Consider the following 22,260-nt stretch of genomic DNA (forward strand, 5'->3'; position numbering starts at 1 on the left):
ATATCACTGAGCAGGTTTTTATTTTACCTGGTACCATCAACTAGATTTTCCCATTAGCAAATACTAAACTGCCAGTTTAAGTTGATCTTTTTTCAATCTTATTAAAAATCAAGGGCAGAATATACTGATATTCACCTTAAGGAAGCAGAAACCATTCCTCAGTGTATAAATTAAATATATTTTGTGGTCCTTTCAGGGAACGCAACAGACAAAATTAATGGTAAAACGGAGCAAAACACAGAACATTCAAGGAGATATTTTATGGTACATAAATGGTTTTTTTCAGTCCTTATCCAAGTGATAACATATATATACATACACATCCTCCAATAAATAGATCTTCCTGTGCCTGCAATGGTTAAATCCCAAAGCAGCAGCAGCAGTAGCCGACTGAAGGCCTCCTTTCAGCACCAGTGCACTGCAGATAAGCCATATGGAACATGAAAAGTTTCCAAGTGCAGCAATCCATCTGCATAATATCCTTCATAATCTTTTAGAAGTTCTTTAGGAAAAAATATTATCTCCTACTCATAGCTTGCCAAGGGGAAAAAAAAAAAAATCTAAACTCCAATTACAATTCTGTGATATAAAAAGAACGGGGTTCTTTTGGTCCACCTGCCTATGCAGGGCTGTAATTGCAAATATTTCTTGTCCTGAATTGTTCTTTACAGCTTTAAAATTGGAAAGGATAACAGAAACTATTGCAAAGTCTTGGTGCCCAAGATAACTGAGTGTTATCAAAATATTACAACACAAATAAGCAACTATTCCCAGAGAAATGTTCAGTGGATTTTAAGGATTTATACTATTGTTAAAATACTATTCACATGTAAGAATATGGGAAGTGGCTACACTGTCTACCAGAACAAGCTTCAATTACTGCTAATATTGTATAGAACTGCCATCTTGTTTCACAAAAAAAACACCCCAAAAAAGAGCAAGTTGAACAAGACAACTGAAAGCAGGTACCTGGAAACCCCAGCTGAGATCAGGATGTACAGCAGGAAATAAGGAAAGAGGGTACAACAGATACAGCTCTACTTTTACTGAATTAAAATAATTAGAACATAGGACTTGGAGACACAAGAGTGTCACAATTTCTGTTTTGAATCCTGAACTTCTCAGCTGTGTGTCAAACACACTTCATATTTTTTCCCTTGCACAACCTTCACTTGGAGTGAATTATTCAAAAGCCAAAGCACCTCTTTGAAGGGTGTCCTGACTTAACAAAAGGGGGTGGGAAATCAAAGGTGGGACCTTGAGACAGAGAGAAAAGGCTGTACAGGAATCAGTGAAATATGAGTAAGCTTTATGATGTGTAACTCATGTCAGCATGGGACAAAGAACTGCTCTGGCGTGATGGATTATTTGTCTTTTTACTGCAGTCAGCAAGTACTGAATTTTAAGTTATTTGCAGGAAAAGCAGGGCTTTAAATGGCAACGTTAAAGGTTCTAGAAGAGCTTTCAGTCAGACAATGTGTAACAGGTTTTTTGATCTTAAAAGTCTTCACCACATTCCCCAAAAATTTCAGAGTTCTTAATTTAAAATGTTATTCACTTCATCCTGAAGTTCTCTGATAAATATTTCCAGTAAAACATAATTTTAGTTAAGAGCCAATTTGACTAACTTGACTAGCACTCCACAGTCTGCACTATAAATTACAGATGTGTGAGCTCCAACATGAAATATCACATGACAGGACATTCATAAGGTGAAATAACTGTCCCTACTAAGTCACAAAATGACCTGCATGTGTGTTGGTTTAGAGGTATTATGGAGACCAAGAATGACACGATATGAAGTGATATATGTTATGATATGGGAGATTCAAAGGTCTGTACCACAAGAACCACCACCATAAATATTTTCTTGATTCAGCTGCAGTTACTCTGCAAAACATCCCAGGTGAAAGTATCAACAGGAAATGTGTCCTGCAGTGTTTGCCTGCAGTAAAACCCTGGCAATGAACAAACCACACACTCCCTGAGCAGAAGCACCATCAGTTTAAGGCCCAAACATTAATTGAAAGCAAAGGATTAAGAACTTCAAGAGGAACAGAGCCTGTAAAGATGCCGAGGTCCAAAAGGCAGCTGGAGATGACACTGTCCCTCCTTCTGACAGTGATGAACAGACTGAGAAGCAGCAGCACCTCTGCTGTCCCTTCTGCAGGGTGGTTAATCCCTGGCAGAAGACACTCCCTAACCCACGAGCTTGGAAGTGGAAAGCTGGGATTACATCAACTCTGCACTGAAATCAAGCCTCTCACGAGAAAGAACAGTCCTTTATGTCACTGTGGTTGCAGGAGGTGCTTTGTTCTGGGGCTATTCTTTCCAGGCACAGCTTGTGTAAAGTCACTCACTCTTCATTAACAGATGCCTTGGTCTTTGCTTGGAAATTGCACAGTAAAAATACACTTTTCTGTCAATGCAGGATTTCAAAAGCACCAAATCCTGCAGCAACACAAGGGCTGCAGAACACACGAGACCAGCACAGCTGGAAGAACTTGTTCATACAATAATTCTGTCTTTGTGTGGCTGCCTGCATGAACTCCAGCACTAACAAGCTCTGAGCTGTTACAGATTTTCTTGGAGTCAATTTTCAATCCTGCTTAACACAAGGTCTGCAGAGCAGCTAAATCCAGCCCTGAATCTCGGACACGTGTTCCCTGAGCAGTGGGTGTGAGAACCGGACTCTGTGTGTCTGCCCTCATTTCAGAAATAAAAACATTCTCCAAACACGGGGCAGAATCAGTTGGGAAAACATCACTTGCACAGCTGGGAAGTAAATAGAGGATTTCATAACAGAGGAGAATCACTGCCTGTTGCAGGGCAGATTCTGCAGAGTTTTTGGGAGACAGGTACCATTTAGAGGCCCTCTGCAAGTGTTTCACATGGATTTGGGATTCTGGTCCTGCCAGCAGCACAGCCACCTGATTCCACCTGATCCCATAGGCAGTCCCCCATCACCTCAGGGATTAGTTCATTAAAAATGAGACCACCACAGCAAATTTCAGCTCCCAGCTGTACAATAACCTCACTGGTGTCATGCCACAGGACAGGGAGCAACCTGGACTGCACAAAATTCCTGGTGGTAAAACACCAGCCAAGTATAATCATTATTAGCAATAGAAACTTCTATAAAAAGCTGCTTTCTAGACAAACTTCAGGTGTCTGTGTGCTTTAAGCAGTGACTAAATCTGGAATTCATCAAAATTCAGAATAACAGCAGAGCATGGTAAATTTAAAGCACCAGCACTGTCATAAGAGGTAGAAAAAATGTTGTATTCTTAACCCTAAAACACTAAATTTAATCACTGGTTTAGATTCATGGAAAGTGCAGCTTTAGAGTATTTGTAGGTAAGACAAAGAGGTTGCAACAAAAAAAAAAAATCAAAGTCCATCCTACTTCTGGCAATTCTTTACATATCAGCAATGAAGGAATGCAAAATGACATTTACTAGGAACAAGAACTTTTTTCTACCACTGTCAGCTTGCTTAAAGTCACCAACAATCTGTCATTTCAAAATAAATAAATAAAAAGGCACGTCAACATTAGTCACCAGTATGTCCAAGGCAATTTCAGCACAGGCAAAGAATTAAAAGAATATTTTAAAGCAGAACAATTACTTTGGGGATTAAGTGTTGAATGTAATCTCCCAAATTTAAAAGGAGGGGCAGAAATAAGATACAGACACCATCAGGAGTGGTAACTGTTCTGTTCAGTACAAAATACACAGGTCTCTTTGGTCACTATATTCAAAACACATACTTGCTACCTTGACAACAGTTTAATTTTTCAAGAGAGGTGTTTCTTCCTAACCCAGGAGTGAGAACTAAAACCCCAAGGCATAACCTGTTTACAAGTCAGGTTTATAGTAAACACTTCTACTAGAAAAAAGATAGATTCAAACCACTATACACAGATATATAAAAATGTGTGTGTATACATATATATATGAGCTTTTGATGACTCATATTCCAGACCACTTCACTTTTCAAGTATTTTCTCTCTTTTTAAGGTAAGCTCAAAGAGACTTTAGTCCTTAACCATCCATAAATCCTCCTCAAGCACCTCCTTAAAATGTCTCAGAGGCATTTGTGTGCCATCTCAAGTTATTTGAAATGTTATATGCAGTATAATTACATTTACATAATCATTTAGCAAATCAAGCCCAATAATGCCTACACTTTCTCAGCATCATGAGCAGATTACCAAGTCCTTTCCTTACTTCATCGAGAACATTTTTAAGCTTCCTCCTTCTTTTAAATGTGTAACACTTATTCCCACAGTGACTGGAGACCAAGTCAAATGGTTTGAACAACACAAACACATAATATTCCTACTTATACATGTCCTTCTATCAGCCCAAAAGCTTTTTGCTTTTTTTTCTTTCTTTACTCTCCTTAAGTCTTGCCCACTTCTGGCAGTTCTCCATCCAACAAATAGGAAGGAATGCAAAACAATGTCCATGTATCAGCACTGCCAACCTTCCTACAATCTCCAGTGTGTGTTTGACCATCAGCATTCCTGGTCCCACCTCACAGCACCATCTCAGTTCTATAAAACTGTGTTGATAGTTCACATAAATTTGGAGGTTTTAGTCACCCACATTCAGCATCAGCTTTCATTTTCAACCAAAGCTGGTTGTAGGGCATTCTCTTTCTTTTTAAAATAGAGTTAAAAGCTTTCCATGTAATTGTCTTTTGAAACATTTCAAAGAATTAAGTATTTTTGAAGAATTTCACCCAATTTCCCCATCATATTTTTAGCTCTGAATAGCAAAATATGGAAGCCCAACTTGCTTGCCAAATCCACATCTAGATGAGATACATCAGGGACCCACCAAGGAAGGAAAATCAATTAACTGAAGGTCTTTCTCATCTAATCCACATATATATTTAGATACAACTCCCAGATCTTCAATTTCATAGGAAGCCCACCCATATTTAAACAAAAAGAAGTAATGAACCATTTCACATTCCACCAAAACAAACTCCACTGTGTGTGACACACCAATAACAGCTCAAAATACACATATTGGTTATTCCCAGCCTGGAAAAGCAGCAACGCTGGGAGGAGGTGGCGAAAGCTGGATTAAAAAAAAAAAACAAAACCCAGAGAGCTTTTGGTTTATAAACACAGTGTTTCAACACCAACTTTTGTGTTTATGCTCCCCACGCTGTCACACTTGTCTCCTGGCATATGCTCCATCTGGCTGGGGAGATGCATCTGCTCCCTCCTGCTGCGGGCTCTCCACGTGCAGCTGAGCTCGCCCCGCTCACCGCCAGCCCACCCCGACACGGCATGGCTGGCACTGAGGGACACGGATGGCTCCTGGAACAGCTCCTGGTTAAGAGTTTGTGACAAGGCAGAGGTGAAAATGCCCTTTTTTGTATTCTAATCCAGCACCTGCTACCTGCTCTCTGTCTGAACTGTGGCACCACCACCCTCACACCGAGCCATCACTAATGTTCCTGCCCATCTCAGTCATTGTAAGATATTTAACACAAGCACCCAAATCACTTGCTGTCCCGAGTATGTTTGCAATAATTACATGATACAGTTTAGGAGAGGTTTCTTTTATAGTTTTAGTTCCAGTTTTTACTCCAGATCACTGCCTGTTTCAAGGACAGCTGTGAGGAATTGGGGTACAAGCTCAGCCTTATTCAGCACATTACACCACACTGCAAACAGCATCAAACTGCAGAGCACAGAGGAGGCTCATTAACTGACACCCACCCGGAATTCTCCTGGGCACAGATGCCAACTGGAAAAGTAGGTCACATTTTAGACAGGCTCCTAAAAATCCACTCACTGCAGGCTGATGAGGTGAGGTGATGGAACCAGCACAGCCCATCCAGGCCACACCGAGGGGAAATGAGCCCTGTTCTGCTGGAACACTCAGGGAACATCAAACCATGGAAAAGAGAGAAAAGGCTGAGCTGAACAGGCAAGAAGAGTCATCTTCAGGCCTTGACTCCCAGGAAAAGGGAGGCTGGAAGAGAGGGAATGACTGAGCAACTGCTGCTGTCTCAGAGTCTCATGAAGGGTGGAAGGAGCCAAAATGGAAGTGGTACCTTGTACGAAGCTGTAATAACCTTAACACACCCTAAAGAAAAGCTAAAGAAAGTGTCTGTTCATCTCCCAGTTTTCCTTTGGATTTAAAAATTATGAACACTCAAGATCTCAATTGTCTTCAATACATTAAAACATTTTGTTGACCATATGGATACAGAATCCTGATAAAACCTGAAACTATTCCCATTTTGCTCTGCAAAAGTACTACTTTCTTCAGGAAAAATAATTACTTGTCAAGAATAATCTGTTACAGGAAAAAAAAAATCCATGAATATTAAAGCACCAAAATGCTTTAACACCTACAGCAAGTCCTTCAAATCACAGGCAGTTCTTCAGTGCAACAACCTGCAACTGTGCCAAGGTGGGTTTGTAAAGCTAAATACATGGATGCTGGTATTTCAGGAATTCAAAGCACACACTGAGTGAAAAATCTCAGGTTTTTTTCCATATCCCTACAGGATCCATCTAACCTGTGCAAAAGCACTGCCCTGGATGCAAATAACTATGAAAAAATAACATGAATGAAACCTTACAAGAGACCAAAAACTCTCTCACCTGATGTGAGAAGTATCATTTTCTCCAAGAGCAAGAAACATGAAATAATTTTTTTGAATGGTAATTTATATTTCTGAAATCACATAAAAGGATTATTTTGGAATTTTAACAGAAGATACCTTTTTTTTTTGCTTTCACAAGGCTTAAAGAAAACACTACATTCATCAGCCCTGGAGTAAATGCCTTTTAAAAGGGCAGGAGATGAGCAATCCTAACAACAGTCCTCACCAGTATCAGCTGTGCTCACCTCCCATATTCCAGAGGGATGCAGAAACTAATCTAATAAACCCATCAGACCAATTGTGCCTGATCCTGACAAGCAAGGAAGTATTTCTGCGTAGACATGTGGATGTTCTGAAGATTTGAGGTGTTTCAAACAATCCTGTTTACCCTTTTCATGTGGGTTTTTTCAACACTGTAAAACAGATTCAAACAGAGAAAAATAAAATAAAATCAAGGATCACAGAGGTTGAGATGTGGCTCAAAATGCCACACAAATTCCAGGCCATCTGTCACAGGATCTTCTCCCTTAATGTAGCAAATGACAGGGAATGGTGTATTCCCAAGTACTCTACTGACATCAGAAAATTAAGCTTGCATTAAAACTAAATTCTAATTTGCAATTCCAGCTATTCAGAAGTCTGATTCTGCCTAAAAAACACGTTCCTTACACCCATATCAGTTATTAGGTACCAGGTAGCTACGAAAGGGAAAAAATTGTAATGAAAAAACCCATGACATGAAAGAGGTAAGGAAATGAGGTTGGGTTGGGTCAGGCTGGAGGGGGTTTGGAGCACCCTGGCCTAGTGGAAGGTGTCCCTGCCCATGGCAGGGGGTTGGAAAGAGAGGAGCTTTAAGCCCCTTCCAACCCAAACCAGTCTGTGGTTCTATAATAAACCACCATTTTATTGATGGGTAAAGTGCTTAGAAATTGAGTGGGGAAAAAGGAGGACAAGGAAACACTAACAGAAATTAAAAATGAGACCAATAAATACACATACAAAGGACAAAAAAGTTAGAAAAGAATAGATCTAGGACAGCAACAGAGCATTCACATCTACAATAACATGTACAGTGAAAGACATAAGGGCATGTATAAAAAAAAAAATCATAGTATTCATTTAAGATGCCAGTGCTCTCCCTCCTACTATGTTTTCCCAAACATTCCAGCAGCGACAGAAGACACCAAGCTCTGGGCATATAAAAGCAATTCCTCTGCCAAAGCTGAGCAGGAGACAACTCTGAGGGGAAGTTGTCTCAGCGATTTCACTTAATCATCTACAACATTGCACTGAAAATAAGGAACAGCACATTTGTTTCTTCCCTTCCACGGTTTCTGGGCTGTCTGGAATTAGCTTTCCTTCCAACCCAGAAAATCCCACCCTCCTCATGCACACCAGGACCACAGTGGGGCCACACCAGTTCCAGGGGAGCCCCCATCCCAATAAATGCCATTTGTCACGTCCAAGGAGGAAAGTGAATTACTAAACTCTTAACTGATATCTAGACATCAGCTGTAGCTCCTTATTATTACTTATTCCAACTTGCTTTAGTAAGGATTTGACAGATTTCAGGCTTTTTTTTAGTAATTTTCATTTGTTAAAGCAGAATTTCTACACAAGTACAATAAAGAGAAGCCATTTTACATTGTCCTTCCAGCATGTTTCCAAAATGCTGGGGATGTAACTCAGCCTCTGTCACACTCCAAGCACCCACCAATCCAGAAAGAAAAAAAATAACCAAAATATTTCACAGCCAGACTAAAGAGCACACAGGGCTAAGCTGAAGAGACAGGAAGATGCACTCCTGAATTACACTATATTTGAAAAATGGGAATGAAATCCCAAATGCCACACTAGTGTAATACAGAAAATCCACAGAGGAAAATTAGAAAGAATCTGCAGATGAGTCCTTGCATGTTCCCCCCGAGCACATCTGCACTGCTGCACTGACTGCCCTTCTCATGGAGCTGTCAGGGGTCAAGCACTTGACACTGGGAAAAAAGCCCCTCCAACAAAAAGAACCCAAAAAAATACAGGCAGCCTCTGTGCAGAATTACTTTGAAAGAGTCCTTAGTCCTTGTGGTGTGGAGAAGCACTTTTACCACAAGTCACAACACAAAGAGGCCTTGGATGCAGAACAAGACTCAGCCTGACTTGCAGCCCTGTCTCAAGCTCACATCTGTCACAATCAAAAGCTCATCCTGAAATAATCAGGTTTCCCCCTTCTCTGCAGTGGCCATCCCTTATTTATGCTAATCCAGTAACTCAGTAATAAGCCTTCAACTCTTTCCAGCTTGTATTATCCCTCTCTTAGAACTCAGTGCTGAAGACAGAAGTTGGGGAGGGTTTTTTTCTGATCATAAAAGACAGCTGACAAATCAGCAGAGAATCTTCTCAGGGAGAAATAAGGCATTTGTGTGGATCTCAGTTTTGTCAATCTAATTCTTGCCTGAAGACTCATTTACAAGATCAGCAAGTATCATATCCCTGTGCTCTGATCCCTTGGCAATAGGCTCTTCAGCTATACAAGGCTAATCATTATTCCAAAATCATTCCTAAAAAGCAAGGCATTTGTTCAGAAGACAACTTCAGAATTTAAATGAAACCCTGAAGTCAGCCACCTGTTTTGGTCTATTTACAGGACTGCTGGAGACACGACTGATCTGAAATGCAGTTACAGTACATCAAGGCTCCAATTGCCAAGAAAATCCTTGAATTCCACTGCACCTAATATAGAAATTATGTACTGAAAAGAGTTTCTATTTAAAGCACAAGCATTATAAAAGTAGATGAAACCAATACCTTTGAGTAAATATATTCATGCTATTCTATTACTGCAGAAACTGCAGTCACTCTGCTGCTGGTTTAACTCACACAAAGAGTGACTGGACACATTTCATTTTGTTTGTTCCATAGATTCTCTTTTTTGGTTTGGTTTTTCTTGGCTGAACAGGCTGTGGGTGATTTGATCTGTGTGCAAGATTTGACTGGTAAAGTCACTACTACCTGAGAAGAGAAAAGGGGCCAACCCTAATTTTCCGTTGGGCAGAGAGAACAGAGAGGACACTCTTTTGACCTTATTCTCCATCCAATTGATCCTTTTTCCCCAATTAAAACCTTGAAGAGTTCTCCTCCTCCCACCCCCAGAGGAAAAACCATCTTTCACACCTCTATTTCCACCGCCAAATGTGATTGAAACCAAACACCTTTCCCAGAAACTGGCAGGGGGCGGAGGGCAGATGGGAAAACAACATGGCTGGAAAGACAACTTATTGCCTCAGAGAAACCAGGCTGAAAGCAGCAGTTCACATCTTATGACAAGGTATTTAAATCACTTGAGAACATCTGGTTAAAATATCCTAAAAATCCTCTCCATTGCTCTACATTGATGAACTAAGGAGATAAGAGTGACGGGTCTGTTCAAATTGTTACCTCAACGATGTCTGAGTTGGTTCTGCTTTCGTGGGGCTCGTTGTATTCTGTGTATTTTAGTAGCACTTTGTCCATGTCAGTGCTGGCATATTGAAAGAGTTTGTTAGAGCTGTTAAAAATGATGAGTGCTATTTCACAGTCACACAGTACACTCAGCTCATAGGCCTTCTTCATTAATCCAAACTTCCTCTTGGTAAAGGTGACCTGGGGAAGAGAGAAGAACCATTTGTTTATTGTGTAAAACCACGTGACAAGGGTTTGAAGGATGGTCATCAAGGAATACTGAGCCTACACTACTTATTCCTACTGTCATGTGTACAAGCTTAACAGAAGAGCTGACTGCAACATCTGGTGTCACTTTTAGGGCCCAGTGATCTGTATTGGACTAAGCTAAACAATTACACCCCCCTAATTTTTCCACTGGTGAACAGAGAGTTAAATTTGGTAGGATTCTCTACCTGCGTTTCCTGCTGTTCAGCAAATTTCTGAGTATCACAGAATTTTCTTCTGTGGTACTTGCAACCTTAATTCTAATAAAATTGAGGAAAACAGCACCAGCAATGAAGTAACACTGTCACCATGAAATATGATTTTTAATTATGCTAAGTTACGAAATATTCTTATTTTGCTGCTATTAAATCATCTAATCAGATTCACTTATATTTTTTACTTATTTTCTGCCACCTAGAAGCACCACAACACAATTGTTCTGTCCTGCTAGAACTGCTGGGGGGAAACAAATCCATTACAGACCATCACAAAGGAGCATTTGCCCATCAGGGAAGGAGGAAACAGTTATAAAAGTTATCACTGATTACAGAAAAAAGGTTTAAAAAATTATTCCCTTCACAAGACACCAGTTAAGGCTATAAAAGTATCAAGGCATGTGACACCCCCTTGTTCCAGCCCAGAGCATGAGTGACCCACACACCCCACATTTCACAGACAATACTCAATGTGCTTTTGCAAGACAGGAATGAAGTAAGACACAAGGAACAATCAAACCTGTTTTTTGGGTTCCTATGGTTTATGTTAATTACTTAGGTGTACACCAAGAAAATTCTGTCTATACACACCTCAAGGCTTTTTTTTTTCCCCTGAGGTGATTATCTCAGGCATGTTACTGTTTTAATATTATCAATAACACGAAATACAAACTCTTCTTCCCACCACACCAACAGTCTGAGGGCTGCACAGGTACAGCTGTTCTTCTTCTGACACCTAAAGGTTATTACCTGAGTATGAGCAGGTGTAGAGAGGTGCCACTGTTCAGTGTTTGCCAGGAAAAAGGCACCAATAATGAGATGTGTGTGTGCAGTACCAACTTCAGAAGTCACTGGACTGAAGGTTCACTTCCACTGTACAACCCCAGACAAGGGCTCTTCATTTCCTGCCTGAAATTGTATCTCTCTCACCTCCTGAAGGGCTGCTTTACTTGTGACATTCTCAGTTGGCATCAACTTCTCCCGCTGTGTGTGGACCAACCCCACCACCACAGCACCCCCAAGCCTTACTTGAAGGCTCATGGATTATTTTAAATTCCATTTTCATTTCAGAACTCAAAAAAAGTGAAATTAGTTCTGCAAATTTTTTTTCCTTGCCATTTAGGATCACACCAAAAGCAAAAATATGTCTCTTTATTGCAGGTCAATGAATTTCTCAGCACTACTTTAATATTCCTTAGCAAAAAAAATGGGTGAGGAGGAGACAGCAAAGGCAGCAAGATCGAGCTCCTTTGCTATCTAATTTACTGCACTGGATTCTCTTCAGCTTAATGAAGATAAATGTCCTACAGCTCATTCAAGCAGATAAGGCTGCTTAATTAATAATACAATGACAGTCTCCTGACAAATTGTAATCCCCTGGAGTAATGGTCTATATATTCTGTTTTGAGCTCACATACAGTCCCTCAGAAAGAAGATGCTTCTGAGAAAACAGTAGTTTTCCTTCCCACATAAATTACATGAACTTACTCTGCAGGCAAAGCTCTGTCTCCTACTTATATATTCCAACAGAAACCCCTAAACATCATAATAAACACCCGAACAGGACACCACATGCAGGTCCATGGGTGACTCCTCACCAGCTCCATGAGCCTCAGAAAACCTGACAGGACACACCTGAACAAACTCTAAATTCCCTCCTTATCTGGGTCAATGAAAAAAATCTCACAGTAAATATCTTATAAATGCCCAGAGCATCAGGGTGTTTTATTACCTTAAAACTCCATATAGTGGTTACCAAAACCATGGGACACCTGTGGGGTTAAAGATCATCAATACCTCCACACATAAAAATAAGATTCCACTAAAAAAACCTATTTAATCTCCTTAAAAACTTTTAAAAACAAGATGCAGTATGTTTGCATTTCTGAGTTTCCACATTAAAAAAAAATAAGGCAAACCTAACTCCATTTTTAAGTTACAGCTTAAAACCTCTTCCTAGTCATTAAAAAGCCCAAAAAGATGTTGGCCAAAAACCAGCCAGAAACAAAACTTAGAATTTAATCTGCATATTTTGCTTCAGTCACAGCAATGGTACAAGTGGGCTAAAATTTGATACAAATACATTGATTCTCTTCCTCTCCATTGTTTCAATCTGAACAATGAGATGGAGATTCAAAAACCAAAAAAAAATCCCCCTGAAAGAAAGAAAAAAACACCTCAACAAAGTCAGGGTAGAATATAATGACATTTCTATTTCCAGCTGAACAAAACCAAGGTTGTGCAACTCACACCAAAAAACTTAAAAAAAGGGATGAGAGGGATCAGTTTCCACCTCTTCAGTGTCCCTTAAATTTTAGAGCAAGATTCAAAAAGCACTGAAGTTATTAATTCATCTCCCTTTACTACGTGTACTTAAGACATTTATCTACATCAAACACACAGTTACTGGGTGATTAAAGCTGTTCAAACACAATACTTGGCTCTCCCCCAAACTCCAATAATACTTTTCTTGCTATATTTAGACTTCTCAGAGTTTACATTGCTTTAAAGTGATACAGGGAGGAAAACAATCCTGATTTCACAAACAAAACAAAGGGCTCCGAGCTGATGTGTCAGCAGTGAGAGAGTCTCATGGAATTCTGACACTGCCCCAACACAAGTTGGTGCTCAGAAGTTAAAAAAGCAAATCAAATAGCAGGAAGGGGTACACCACTACATAAGTCCATGTTTTCCATGGATCCTGAATTCTGGGCCCTTTGGCCACCAAAAATAACACAGTAAAACTGCAGAAGGTTTAGGGATAAGTTGAAAGAGGTGTGGAACAAACTCTGTATTAAAACAACTAAGGAAGCAAGGCCTGAAAACCTCATTTTAAGAGAAAATAAGCAAAGGTTGGAGAGTTCACAGAACAACAGGAACATGGACAGACTATACAGGGAGTCACTGCTGCCTCTTCCACACCAGAGTGTGGAATAACTGAGGAACTGGCAGAACCAAGACAAAGGATAATGAAAAGGTGTTTTTTGAAGTAACAGGTAACAGACCTATAGGCAATTCTGGACAAAAGGTGTAAATGCTGCAAGGTTTAAGGGCTCAGAGGAGAACTGACCAAGTTCCCTGGCGGGGGGGCAGGGAAAACAAACACAAAAAATCCATTAATGGTTACTAAATATACGGAAACCACATCCAGCTCAGGAAATCCCTGAGCTAAGAATAGTTGGGAGCTGGAAGAGGATTAGAGTGTGTAACGTGTGCACCTCCAGCCCACACAGATTTGCCTGGGACTGTCACAGGACAAGAGACACCTTCGGTCTGGGCCACCAGGACTGTCCTAAAGATCACATTCCTAGGATAATTTTCCTTGAAAATGGGAGCTTCCAGATATCCCTCTGTGTATTTCAATTTAAAACTGAAATGTATTTGGTATCTCATGTAGTAATGCAGAAGTTAAGAGGAAACACTGCTGCTGGAGTCATGAACCTTTGGGACTTGCCAAGCCCTCTGTTAGGGCAAGAGCAGCTTTCCCCAAAACACTCCCTTTGGAGCACTCTTCCCTTCTGACTGACCATTTTTGAAGACTCTTGTAGCAAACAGCTCTTACAAGAAATAGAAATCAATGCTTTTTAAAAGAATCATGGTAACACAATTCAGGACTGCACCACTGCCCCAGCAATGTCAACTCCTCTGCCCAAGAGCTGCAGTAAATCCCTTCACCAGATCCTTCCAGAATTCCCCATCCTTTCTCTGTCTTCAGCAGTTCCCAGCAGCAATTAGATCAAGTGAGGTGACTGTTTCCACACACTCTTCCAGCCTACTGGAAGAACAGCCCAGGGTACCACTTCAACAGGAAGAGCAGTTTTACAGTCAATATGATTTAAAGTAGTAATTGATATTACTTATAAAGAACAATTTCCCCCAAACAGCACCATTGAGACATTTCCTATTCATATTCTGGCAATGGTATCTACAGAGAGATGAAGAGAAAGCTCAGCTCTAGAACAATGAATTAAGAAGAAGAGAATGTATTCCAACTTTCCACTAATTTTTAGGACTCCTGATGAACTTGTTCATGCAGATTGCTTGTTCCTCACCTGTCTGTTCCGTTCATCCATTATTCTCGTGATCTGTATTTTCTTCCTCCCCATTTTTGGCCTCCTCTTTCTTTTGCTTTGCAAGCCAGAAATGTACTAATCCAAGGAATGTCCCTCTCCAGTATTCTAACACATGATACAGTTTTCTTTTACTCTGTCTTCAGCTTGAGAAACGGTTCCTACTTCTTCTTATAAGCACCTAAAAAAAAGAATTGAAAAAAATTAATTGATAAATTAATAAGGGGGAAGCACCATTAAAAACCTGTAGGGTCTTAAAACATGGGCATCATAGAATTTCAGTGATAAATCAAGTATTTTCATTAGTAAAATATTATACCACAGACTTTGTTCCCATTAAACAAACTCCAACTGGTTGGCAGCTTTCTACCTACAAACTACAGACTTAAAATGACCAATAATTCCATACACTTCCAATTGGATGCCTTAAAAATATAGCTGTCACAGGGGTGATGCTCATCACTCTAAGCTTTAGGCTTTGATTGAGGTTTCAAACATTTACCCACTAAGTTTTGGTAAATTCCATTTAATAATTCAGGAAACTTGAAAGAGAAACACTTTGTGTTTCCTGTTTCTCTTGTAAAATTATAAAGATAATGAAACAAAGCCATGAGAACACCAAATTTCTGTTCCTAAAACTAAATTACATCTCGTTTTGTGCAACAATATTCGGGGTTTCATTGGAAAGCAAGAGGGAGAAGGAAACAGGGAATTTCTTTACTGAAAAGAGACCACAGAAAACAGCTTTGCAACAAAACTGTTTCATGGCTACCAAGACACCACTGAAGAATTAAGACTTTGACACAGTTCCTCTCTCTACAATAACCTGTAAATTACAATCTGCCAATACCCAGGACCAGTCCAGCACCTGTTCCTTTTTATATGTTTACAAAGATAAAGGCACATGCAGCTTGAAAAGCCAGTGTGCCATCAGACTGGAATAGTTAACAAACTTCAAATGCATTTGCAGTGGAAAAAAAATTGCTAAGCCTTATTCCAAACACACTGCTTGAATTGCAGGGCAACATCAGCTGAAGAAAACTGAACAACAATTTAAAATAAATCACCTCTAGAACATAAAAGCATGAAATAGGTGCAGCTTATTTATCTTATTGCCACCTAACGCTCATGAAAAGGGGTAAACATCAGTGTTAGCTGATAACCTTTCTAACATTCCAACCCAAAACACCTCTTCTTCAGGAAAAATGTCTTCCAAGGTGCTGCTGAGAAAGAATTAACAGCTGAAGAAGAGCTGATGAACCGACCTCTACACAACCAAGAGCACACAGGAAATATTTCACAGGGAAAGCAGCAGCTGGCAAATAGATTTATACCGGTTTTGTTTAAAAGAAAACAAAAACACCACACACAAAAAATATCCACTGCACTCCAAGCTTCAATTCCCTAAGACATTCAGCTCAAGTCAGCTGCCACACTTGCTTGAAAACAAAAGAATTCTCAGCCCCTGCTACGATCACACATTAAATTTAGCTCTGCAAAATTCTGGCTGTCGCCTCCCCTGAACACACCTAATCAAAGGGTGGCTCTAACCAGCCCTTAAAATGGGTTTTCTCCTTCGTGCAGGGCTTCATTTTTTAAACCTACCATGTATTCCTGAAACAGTTCTCTGAATAGAGAACTGCCAGATTCCTTTGCTTTTTCAAAGCCCCCACCATCACAACACAGTAATATCAACCACCCAGGACACCAGAGATCCATCTGGTCCAGCATTTGATCCCTGGCTACCAGCAAACATCACTGGGATAGTAAAGGAAGAACAGAGGAGCAGAGTAATAATACACATATCACTTCAAAGCAATATTTATAAACCACATTCTCCACATATTAAGTGATTTTTGAATCAGGAACTTCTGGAGTCATTCTGCCTTCTGCAACACATTCAAAAACAAGTCTATGCAGTGAATAAAACAAGGAACTCAGGGGAGAACAGGGAGAGAGGAAGATCAATATGATGAGAGATTATGCAATATATATACCCAGGGATATAAAATAAGAGATGCACAAATGGTTGGTATGAGCTAATGGAAGCAACAGTAGCAGAGAAACATTATTATCTGCTCTATGTTCCATTACAAACAGGAAAACTGGCAGTAATTTCCATCAACATTTTGTTACAGTTTTGGGGTGTCATTTGAGTATGTTCTATTAGGCATAAATGTATGAACTTGTTTCCCATTTATGACAGTCCACTTTCCCTCTCCTCTCAGATCTTCTTTCCTCAGCCTTCAAGGCTTTCCTCACTCAGAAATTCCCAATTCCTATTTGCACGTCTGTCCAGCCCAGGGCCAGCTCTGCTCCCTCTCCCACAGGTTGCCATGGACACCAGAAACCTGGAAATGCATTTGCCAAAGGAGGGGCAGCAGCCCTGTCACTCTGCAGCCACTCACAAGGTGATTTTCAAAGCTAAGAACTGAAGCACAAGTTTGGCTGAGCTCAGGGTAGAAAGGACCTTGACACTCTGCAAAATCAGAGAAAACTGCAGTAAAAAGGCACTTTTCCTGCTCAGAACATCCAAATGGGAAGTTACCCCCATGACAAAGGCATGTGACATTTAGAGCAATGACTTTTCCATTTTCCAATCCTTGATCAGAGCTGCAGCTTATTTTCTATCCTGACTGGCAACAAATCCGTGTGAGAAGATACAGGACTGTGCCCACTACATGCTTACCCCAAAAATGTAACTAGCAAAAGTTTTAACCAGGCAGTGCTTAATTCACAAAGCCATTTAATCTAAATTATCAACAAACTTTTACCCAAATAAAGGAAAACTTGCAGACAAAGATTGACACACAATTTTTTCTGAAAGTAAACGTGGAACTAGCATGAAATAACCTTGATGAAGGCAAAGTTCTACCTCCTTAAGTGACAGAATCCAATTCCAGCCACCAGAGCTGCTTTGCTTTACTTACCTGGGCACACAAAAGCAAAAATTATTTTATTCTGAAGAAGGACTTCAGGCATCTATGAAACAACACTTTAAGCAGAGAAAAGGGAAAAAAACCCATGTGCTTCATGATGAGCTTCCAACAGAAAATAATGTCAGCTAGCAATAATAGCAAGAAAAATTGCATTTGTAGCTGCCCAAGTAAAAGCCTCTGTTATTGTTTAAAAGTAAACTATTCTAAATTTTCTGGATTTATTCCCTTCCCCAGCACATGTGAAAACACCCCACTAATTGTTGACAGACAGCAGAGCCACACACACAAATACACCCTCCCAACTGCACAGCTGCAGAAATTCAGATGAGTTCACTGTCAGGTTTGCTGATGGTTCCATAAAGCTGAGAGAGGATGTAACTTTAAAGCAAGGAAACTGTATTTGACCTATTTAAAAAGCTTCCTTCAAGGGTTCAGTGGAAACAAATTATATCTGTGCAAAGCTGCTCAAGGTCTGGAAGCCTCCTGGCAGAACAGGTTAGGGGAAAAACTGTGTCAGAATTCTGCTCCTTCCATTTATTTTCCTTTTCTTTCCCTCTGACTCGTTGTTTTCTTGAAACTTCCCTTTCCCTGGGTGGTTACAGGTTCATGTGACAGCCCCTGTCTCCTCACAGCTCGTTTACTGCAATGCACACAAAGAAATGAGTGTCCTGACGTCAGAGCATTTGCATGGAAACACAGATCTGCAGGGATGCATCTCCCCCTGCTCAGCCCTGGGTATGGTGCTAAACAGCAGACCATTTTTCTTACAGCAAGATTAATAGGTCTTTTTTTAGGCTTAGAGGAGCCTGTGCAGATGGATTTGTAGATTTGGCCCCTAAGCATGAACTGGTGGGCACCCAAATCATGGCTGGACAGGACACTCGCTGGTTATTCCAACACTTTCCACATTTATGTTGCCAGAACATAAATATTCCCATTCAGAGCAACATGGAGATGAGGTCCAGCCCACGTGGTGACTGCTGGACACTAACAGAGTACCTCATTTTCCTGTAGTACCTGCAAACATGTCCCTGTCCCTCAGCCCTGCCCACAGCACTGAGTGAAACAGGCAGAAAAAACCTGGAGTCAAATAATGTCTTCACCAAAATAATTAATGCAATGGTTAATGGTTTCATGGAGCAAGGTCAAACCCCATTCTCAGACTTCTTTTTCAGAACCTCAAAGAGAATGCAAACCCAGATAAACTATACAAGTCCAGATACCTTTTTTTCCTAAACCCCAAACTAATGACCCCAAATACATTCACTCAGATCTGAGAGCCATGGGATGTTATCACTGCACATTCCACCAGCCCTGCTCCAGAAACCAGTGCCACCACTTGGAGTTGGATTTGAAAATAAGGATTTCCAGCAAAGGGGCTTTGGGTATTTTATGTCTGCACTGAACAGAGACCACACTCAGACCCTGGCTGGGTTTTTGCAGAGGTGTGCAAAAAACAGTCATGAAAATGTTTCCTACAGCCACATTTCCATGGCCCTGTCACCACACATTGCTCTAAGGAATGTCAGATCTAACTGTAAAACAATCCCACACAGCCACCCTTTCAAAACAAGGGGACACGTTGCCATTTATCTCTCCCTTCTTGCTGCACCACAATCTGAGGAAATAAATCCTTTTTCCATCCTCAGTTTAGAAGCCATTCTTCTCCACTCAGGCAGAGCCTCAGTAAATGAGAGTGGCCTCACAGCTCCAAGGTCCTCCTCACCCAGTGATACACAAGCATTGTTATAAAACAATAATACAACCCTCGGCCAAAAGAACTTTTTCTTTTTTTTAAAGTGGGACAACGTAAAAAACAGGAAGCCATAAACAATTCTTTATTGATATTCTGGTTTTATGCATCATAAAACACTTGTTTCTTTCAGCTGGGAAGAACGAGGCACATCTCTGGTACCAGACAATTTAAATAAACTGTACTTCTGAGATTTGTGGAGTTTTGCAACCAAACATGGTCCTCAGCTTCCACACTAACAGCAAATCTATTTTGGAGCTTCTGGTTTCTAAGTTACACAGCTTTTCAAATGAAGTTTTGAAAGCATAATAGAAAAAAAATCATGAAGTATTTTTGAGGAATATTGTCTTACTGAAGAACTGCACCTTCAAGTGCCATTTAGATCTATTGTTGCTCAAAAGGCCTTTTCTGATATTCTCTTCCATGCAACAAGTCCTGCCTAAGATGAAGAGCAATGACTGTATTTTCTTGCAAACAGAACCACACAAATCTGAGCTGCAAGAAAGAATGGATTAAAATTCAAGTGCCTGCTTCAAAAATGAGTTTTATTACTCCTAGAATGCACATTTTTTTAAAAAAGATACATTTTCCTGAGCTGACAGACCAGTTTTCAAGAGCTCTCAGCATCACCTGTGACAGCACAGGCACTCCTGGATAACATGACTGAAGTGGCCTTGTCCAGGATCAGGGACAGCCAAGAATCCTGCTCCAGTTATTTTCAATTAAATGGGTTAAGATTTCAATAATAGTCAACCCTCAAACTATGAACTTTTTCTTGTCCTACTGCTGAAGTCCAAAAAATATGTATCATGTTATTCTGAGCATTTTTAATTTATACTCTCCAGAAACAAAACAGCCATTGCTAAGCTATCTGTAAAAAATCATACATCTTGATTCTGTATTTTCAAGTGACATTAAATTCTATTTTAGTATTCCCATCCATAAATGTGGTTCTGGTATTTTCTACAATAATTTATCTTTGCATTCTCAAAAACGCGTTAGAAAGTAAGATCTGGGAACTGCTGAGCCAACAGTGGGGAAAAACCACAGAAAGAGAACTAAACTTTCAATACTGGATTAAAACCCAATTTTAGATACAAGCAGAATGTAAATTATTAAGTAATCACAAGAATTCTGTTGCCAGACTTCTACAAACAGATTAAGAAAATAACTGCATGACTGAATAGCTGTCTGGAAAACATGCTCCAGAGAGTTTCTCAAGAAACTTGTTCCTAATTTGTCATGTAATTTGTTGAAAGAAGTGACTTTTCCATGGGATACAAAAATAGCCACAAACAAAGATGATTTGGGACACTGTTAACAAAACAAACCCCAGCATTAAAAAGCTGTGGCCAAAAAGCCTCATTTCCTAGTGAATGAACCACAGCCTTTACAACTCTGTCAGTTTGATCACAGCTTTTAACCAGATAAACCCTTTTTTCTTTTTTTCCATTTACAGCTCTTGGAAAATTAGTGCTATTAAAAATCAGATACAGAAATCTAAACTTCAGTTTAGATACCACTGCTCCCTAACAAAGCAGAAGGGCATTTGGAGGTATTTAATTTGTTTAGAACTCATTAGGTGTTTCAGAACTTTCACCACGAGGAGCTCAAAGTGCCACTGAAGGAATTAAAACCCGGGTTTTAAACCCGGAGCCATCTGGGCAGCACCAGCCGCAGAAGGAAGGGTTCTTTCCTGAAGCAAAATGCACACATCAAATACATTAAATGTATTTTTGAGATCACAAAGCATTTGCCTGGACGTTATCAGGAACCTGTAATGGCAGAGGAACTCGGCTCCAAGGTGGCCAAAAAAATGGCACAGAGCCACTTGTGTTGTCCCAGCTCCTTTCTGCCCAAACAAACGAGTCCCCAGCTGTGCCTCCCAAAACGCTGATAAGAACATGTCCACCGGAGATGGCTTTAAATCATCCATCATTTCACCCACAACAACGAGCTGCCACAGGAGAGCTCTCCTTTGTCACGGGAGACAAAACCCTGCCAAATTCATTTCTTCTGTTAATCCTGGGCTGGGGATCACCAAAACCTCGCTGCTCTTCTCAGCAGGGAAATTAATTTTCTTTCTTTAAAGCCACTCCAAGAGTGAGAACAGGCACCTTCACATGCTCTGGTGATGAACTCAACAACAAGCACCTCACAGTGTCATCAATTCAAAGGCTCATCTTCATGTTTTTCTTCATCTTACAGTAAGAGAATAAATAAAACGCATTTACTGTGTAGGACTGTGCAGTTTCCTATTTGTGTGTTTACCAACCAGAATGGAACTTTCTTCTGGTTTTGCAACATCTTAACACTTCATTAATCTTCAGGCTCACTGATGCATCTGCAGATAACACCTAAAACGTGTTTCATACCCGTTAAGTCACGGCTTTAAGGAAAACTATCATTGGGAAATCTACTTCCCCAAGTCTTCCTATTTCATCAGCTGCCACAGTGACACTGCAGCTTTAATTACAGCTGCCTGGGCTCGGGACTTCTCCCACCTCCACGTGAGTCTATCACCAGATCAGAGAACACAGATAATCGTATTTTGCATAGCAACAGCGTTTGGCAGGGGCGCAGCTCGTTATCTCCGGGTTCTCGCAATCCCCCAACCCCTGTCCCACATCGCCTTTATCTCGCGGGGGATCGGCAGAGCTCCCGGAGCACTCGCTGTCCCCGGCCCTGCTCGCTCTGCAGGGACAGGACACGTTTCCACAGCTCAGCTCCCAAGTCCTGACTTCATCTGCTCAGATCGCTCTGAAATTCGAGACAAGCTGCTTCACGTGGGGGCTTTTTGTATGTGTGGTGACTCACCGTTTTCATCATTTTATAGATAATTCAATTTAAAGTTTTGCTCTGATTTTTTTTTTTAATACAGTGGCAGTAGCACTTTAAACATCAGCAGCAAAATGTCAAAGCAAACTTAATCCAGATTCCTGAAT

At 40.4% G+C, this 22,260-nt stretch overlaps 1 protein-coding gene across 1 annotated transcript in view; it reads right to left on the minus strand.

Moving 5' to 3' along the window:
• MEF2A (myocyte enhancer factor 2A) overlaps nucleotides 1-22,260 on the minus strand; it is a 58,192-nt gene that overhangs the window by 32,146 nt on the left and 3,786 nt on the right. Inside the window, 2 exon segments of the mRNA XM_018069641.3 lie at nucleotides 10,069-10,272; nucleotides 14,606-14,804. Of these exon segments, the coding sequence (XP_017925130.2) occupies nucleotides 10,069-10,272; nucleotides 14,606-14,659 (258 nt within the window). The 5' untranslated portion in view covers nucleotides 14,660-14,804.

The sequence above is a fragment of the Manacus vitellinus genome, unplaced genomic scaffold, assembly GCF_001715985.3.
Source record: "Manacus vitellinus isolate BGI_N305 unplaced genomic scaffold, ASM171598v3 scaffold_16_pilon, whole genome shotgun sequence".
NCBI classification, from domain to species: Eukaryota; Metazoa; Chordata; class Aves; order Passeriformes; family Pipridae; genus Manacus; species Manacus vitellinus.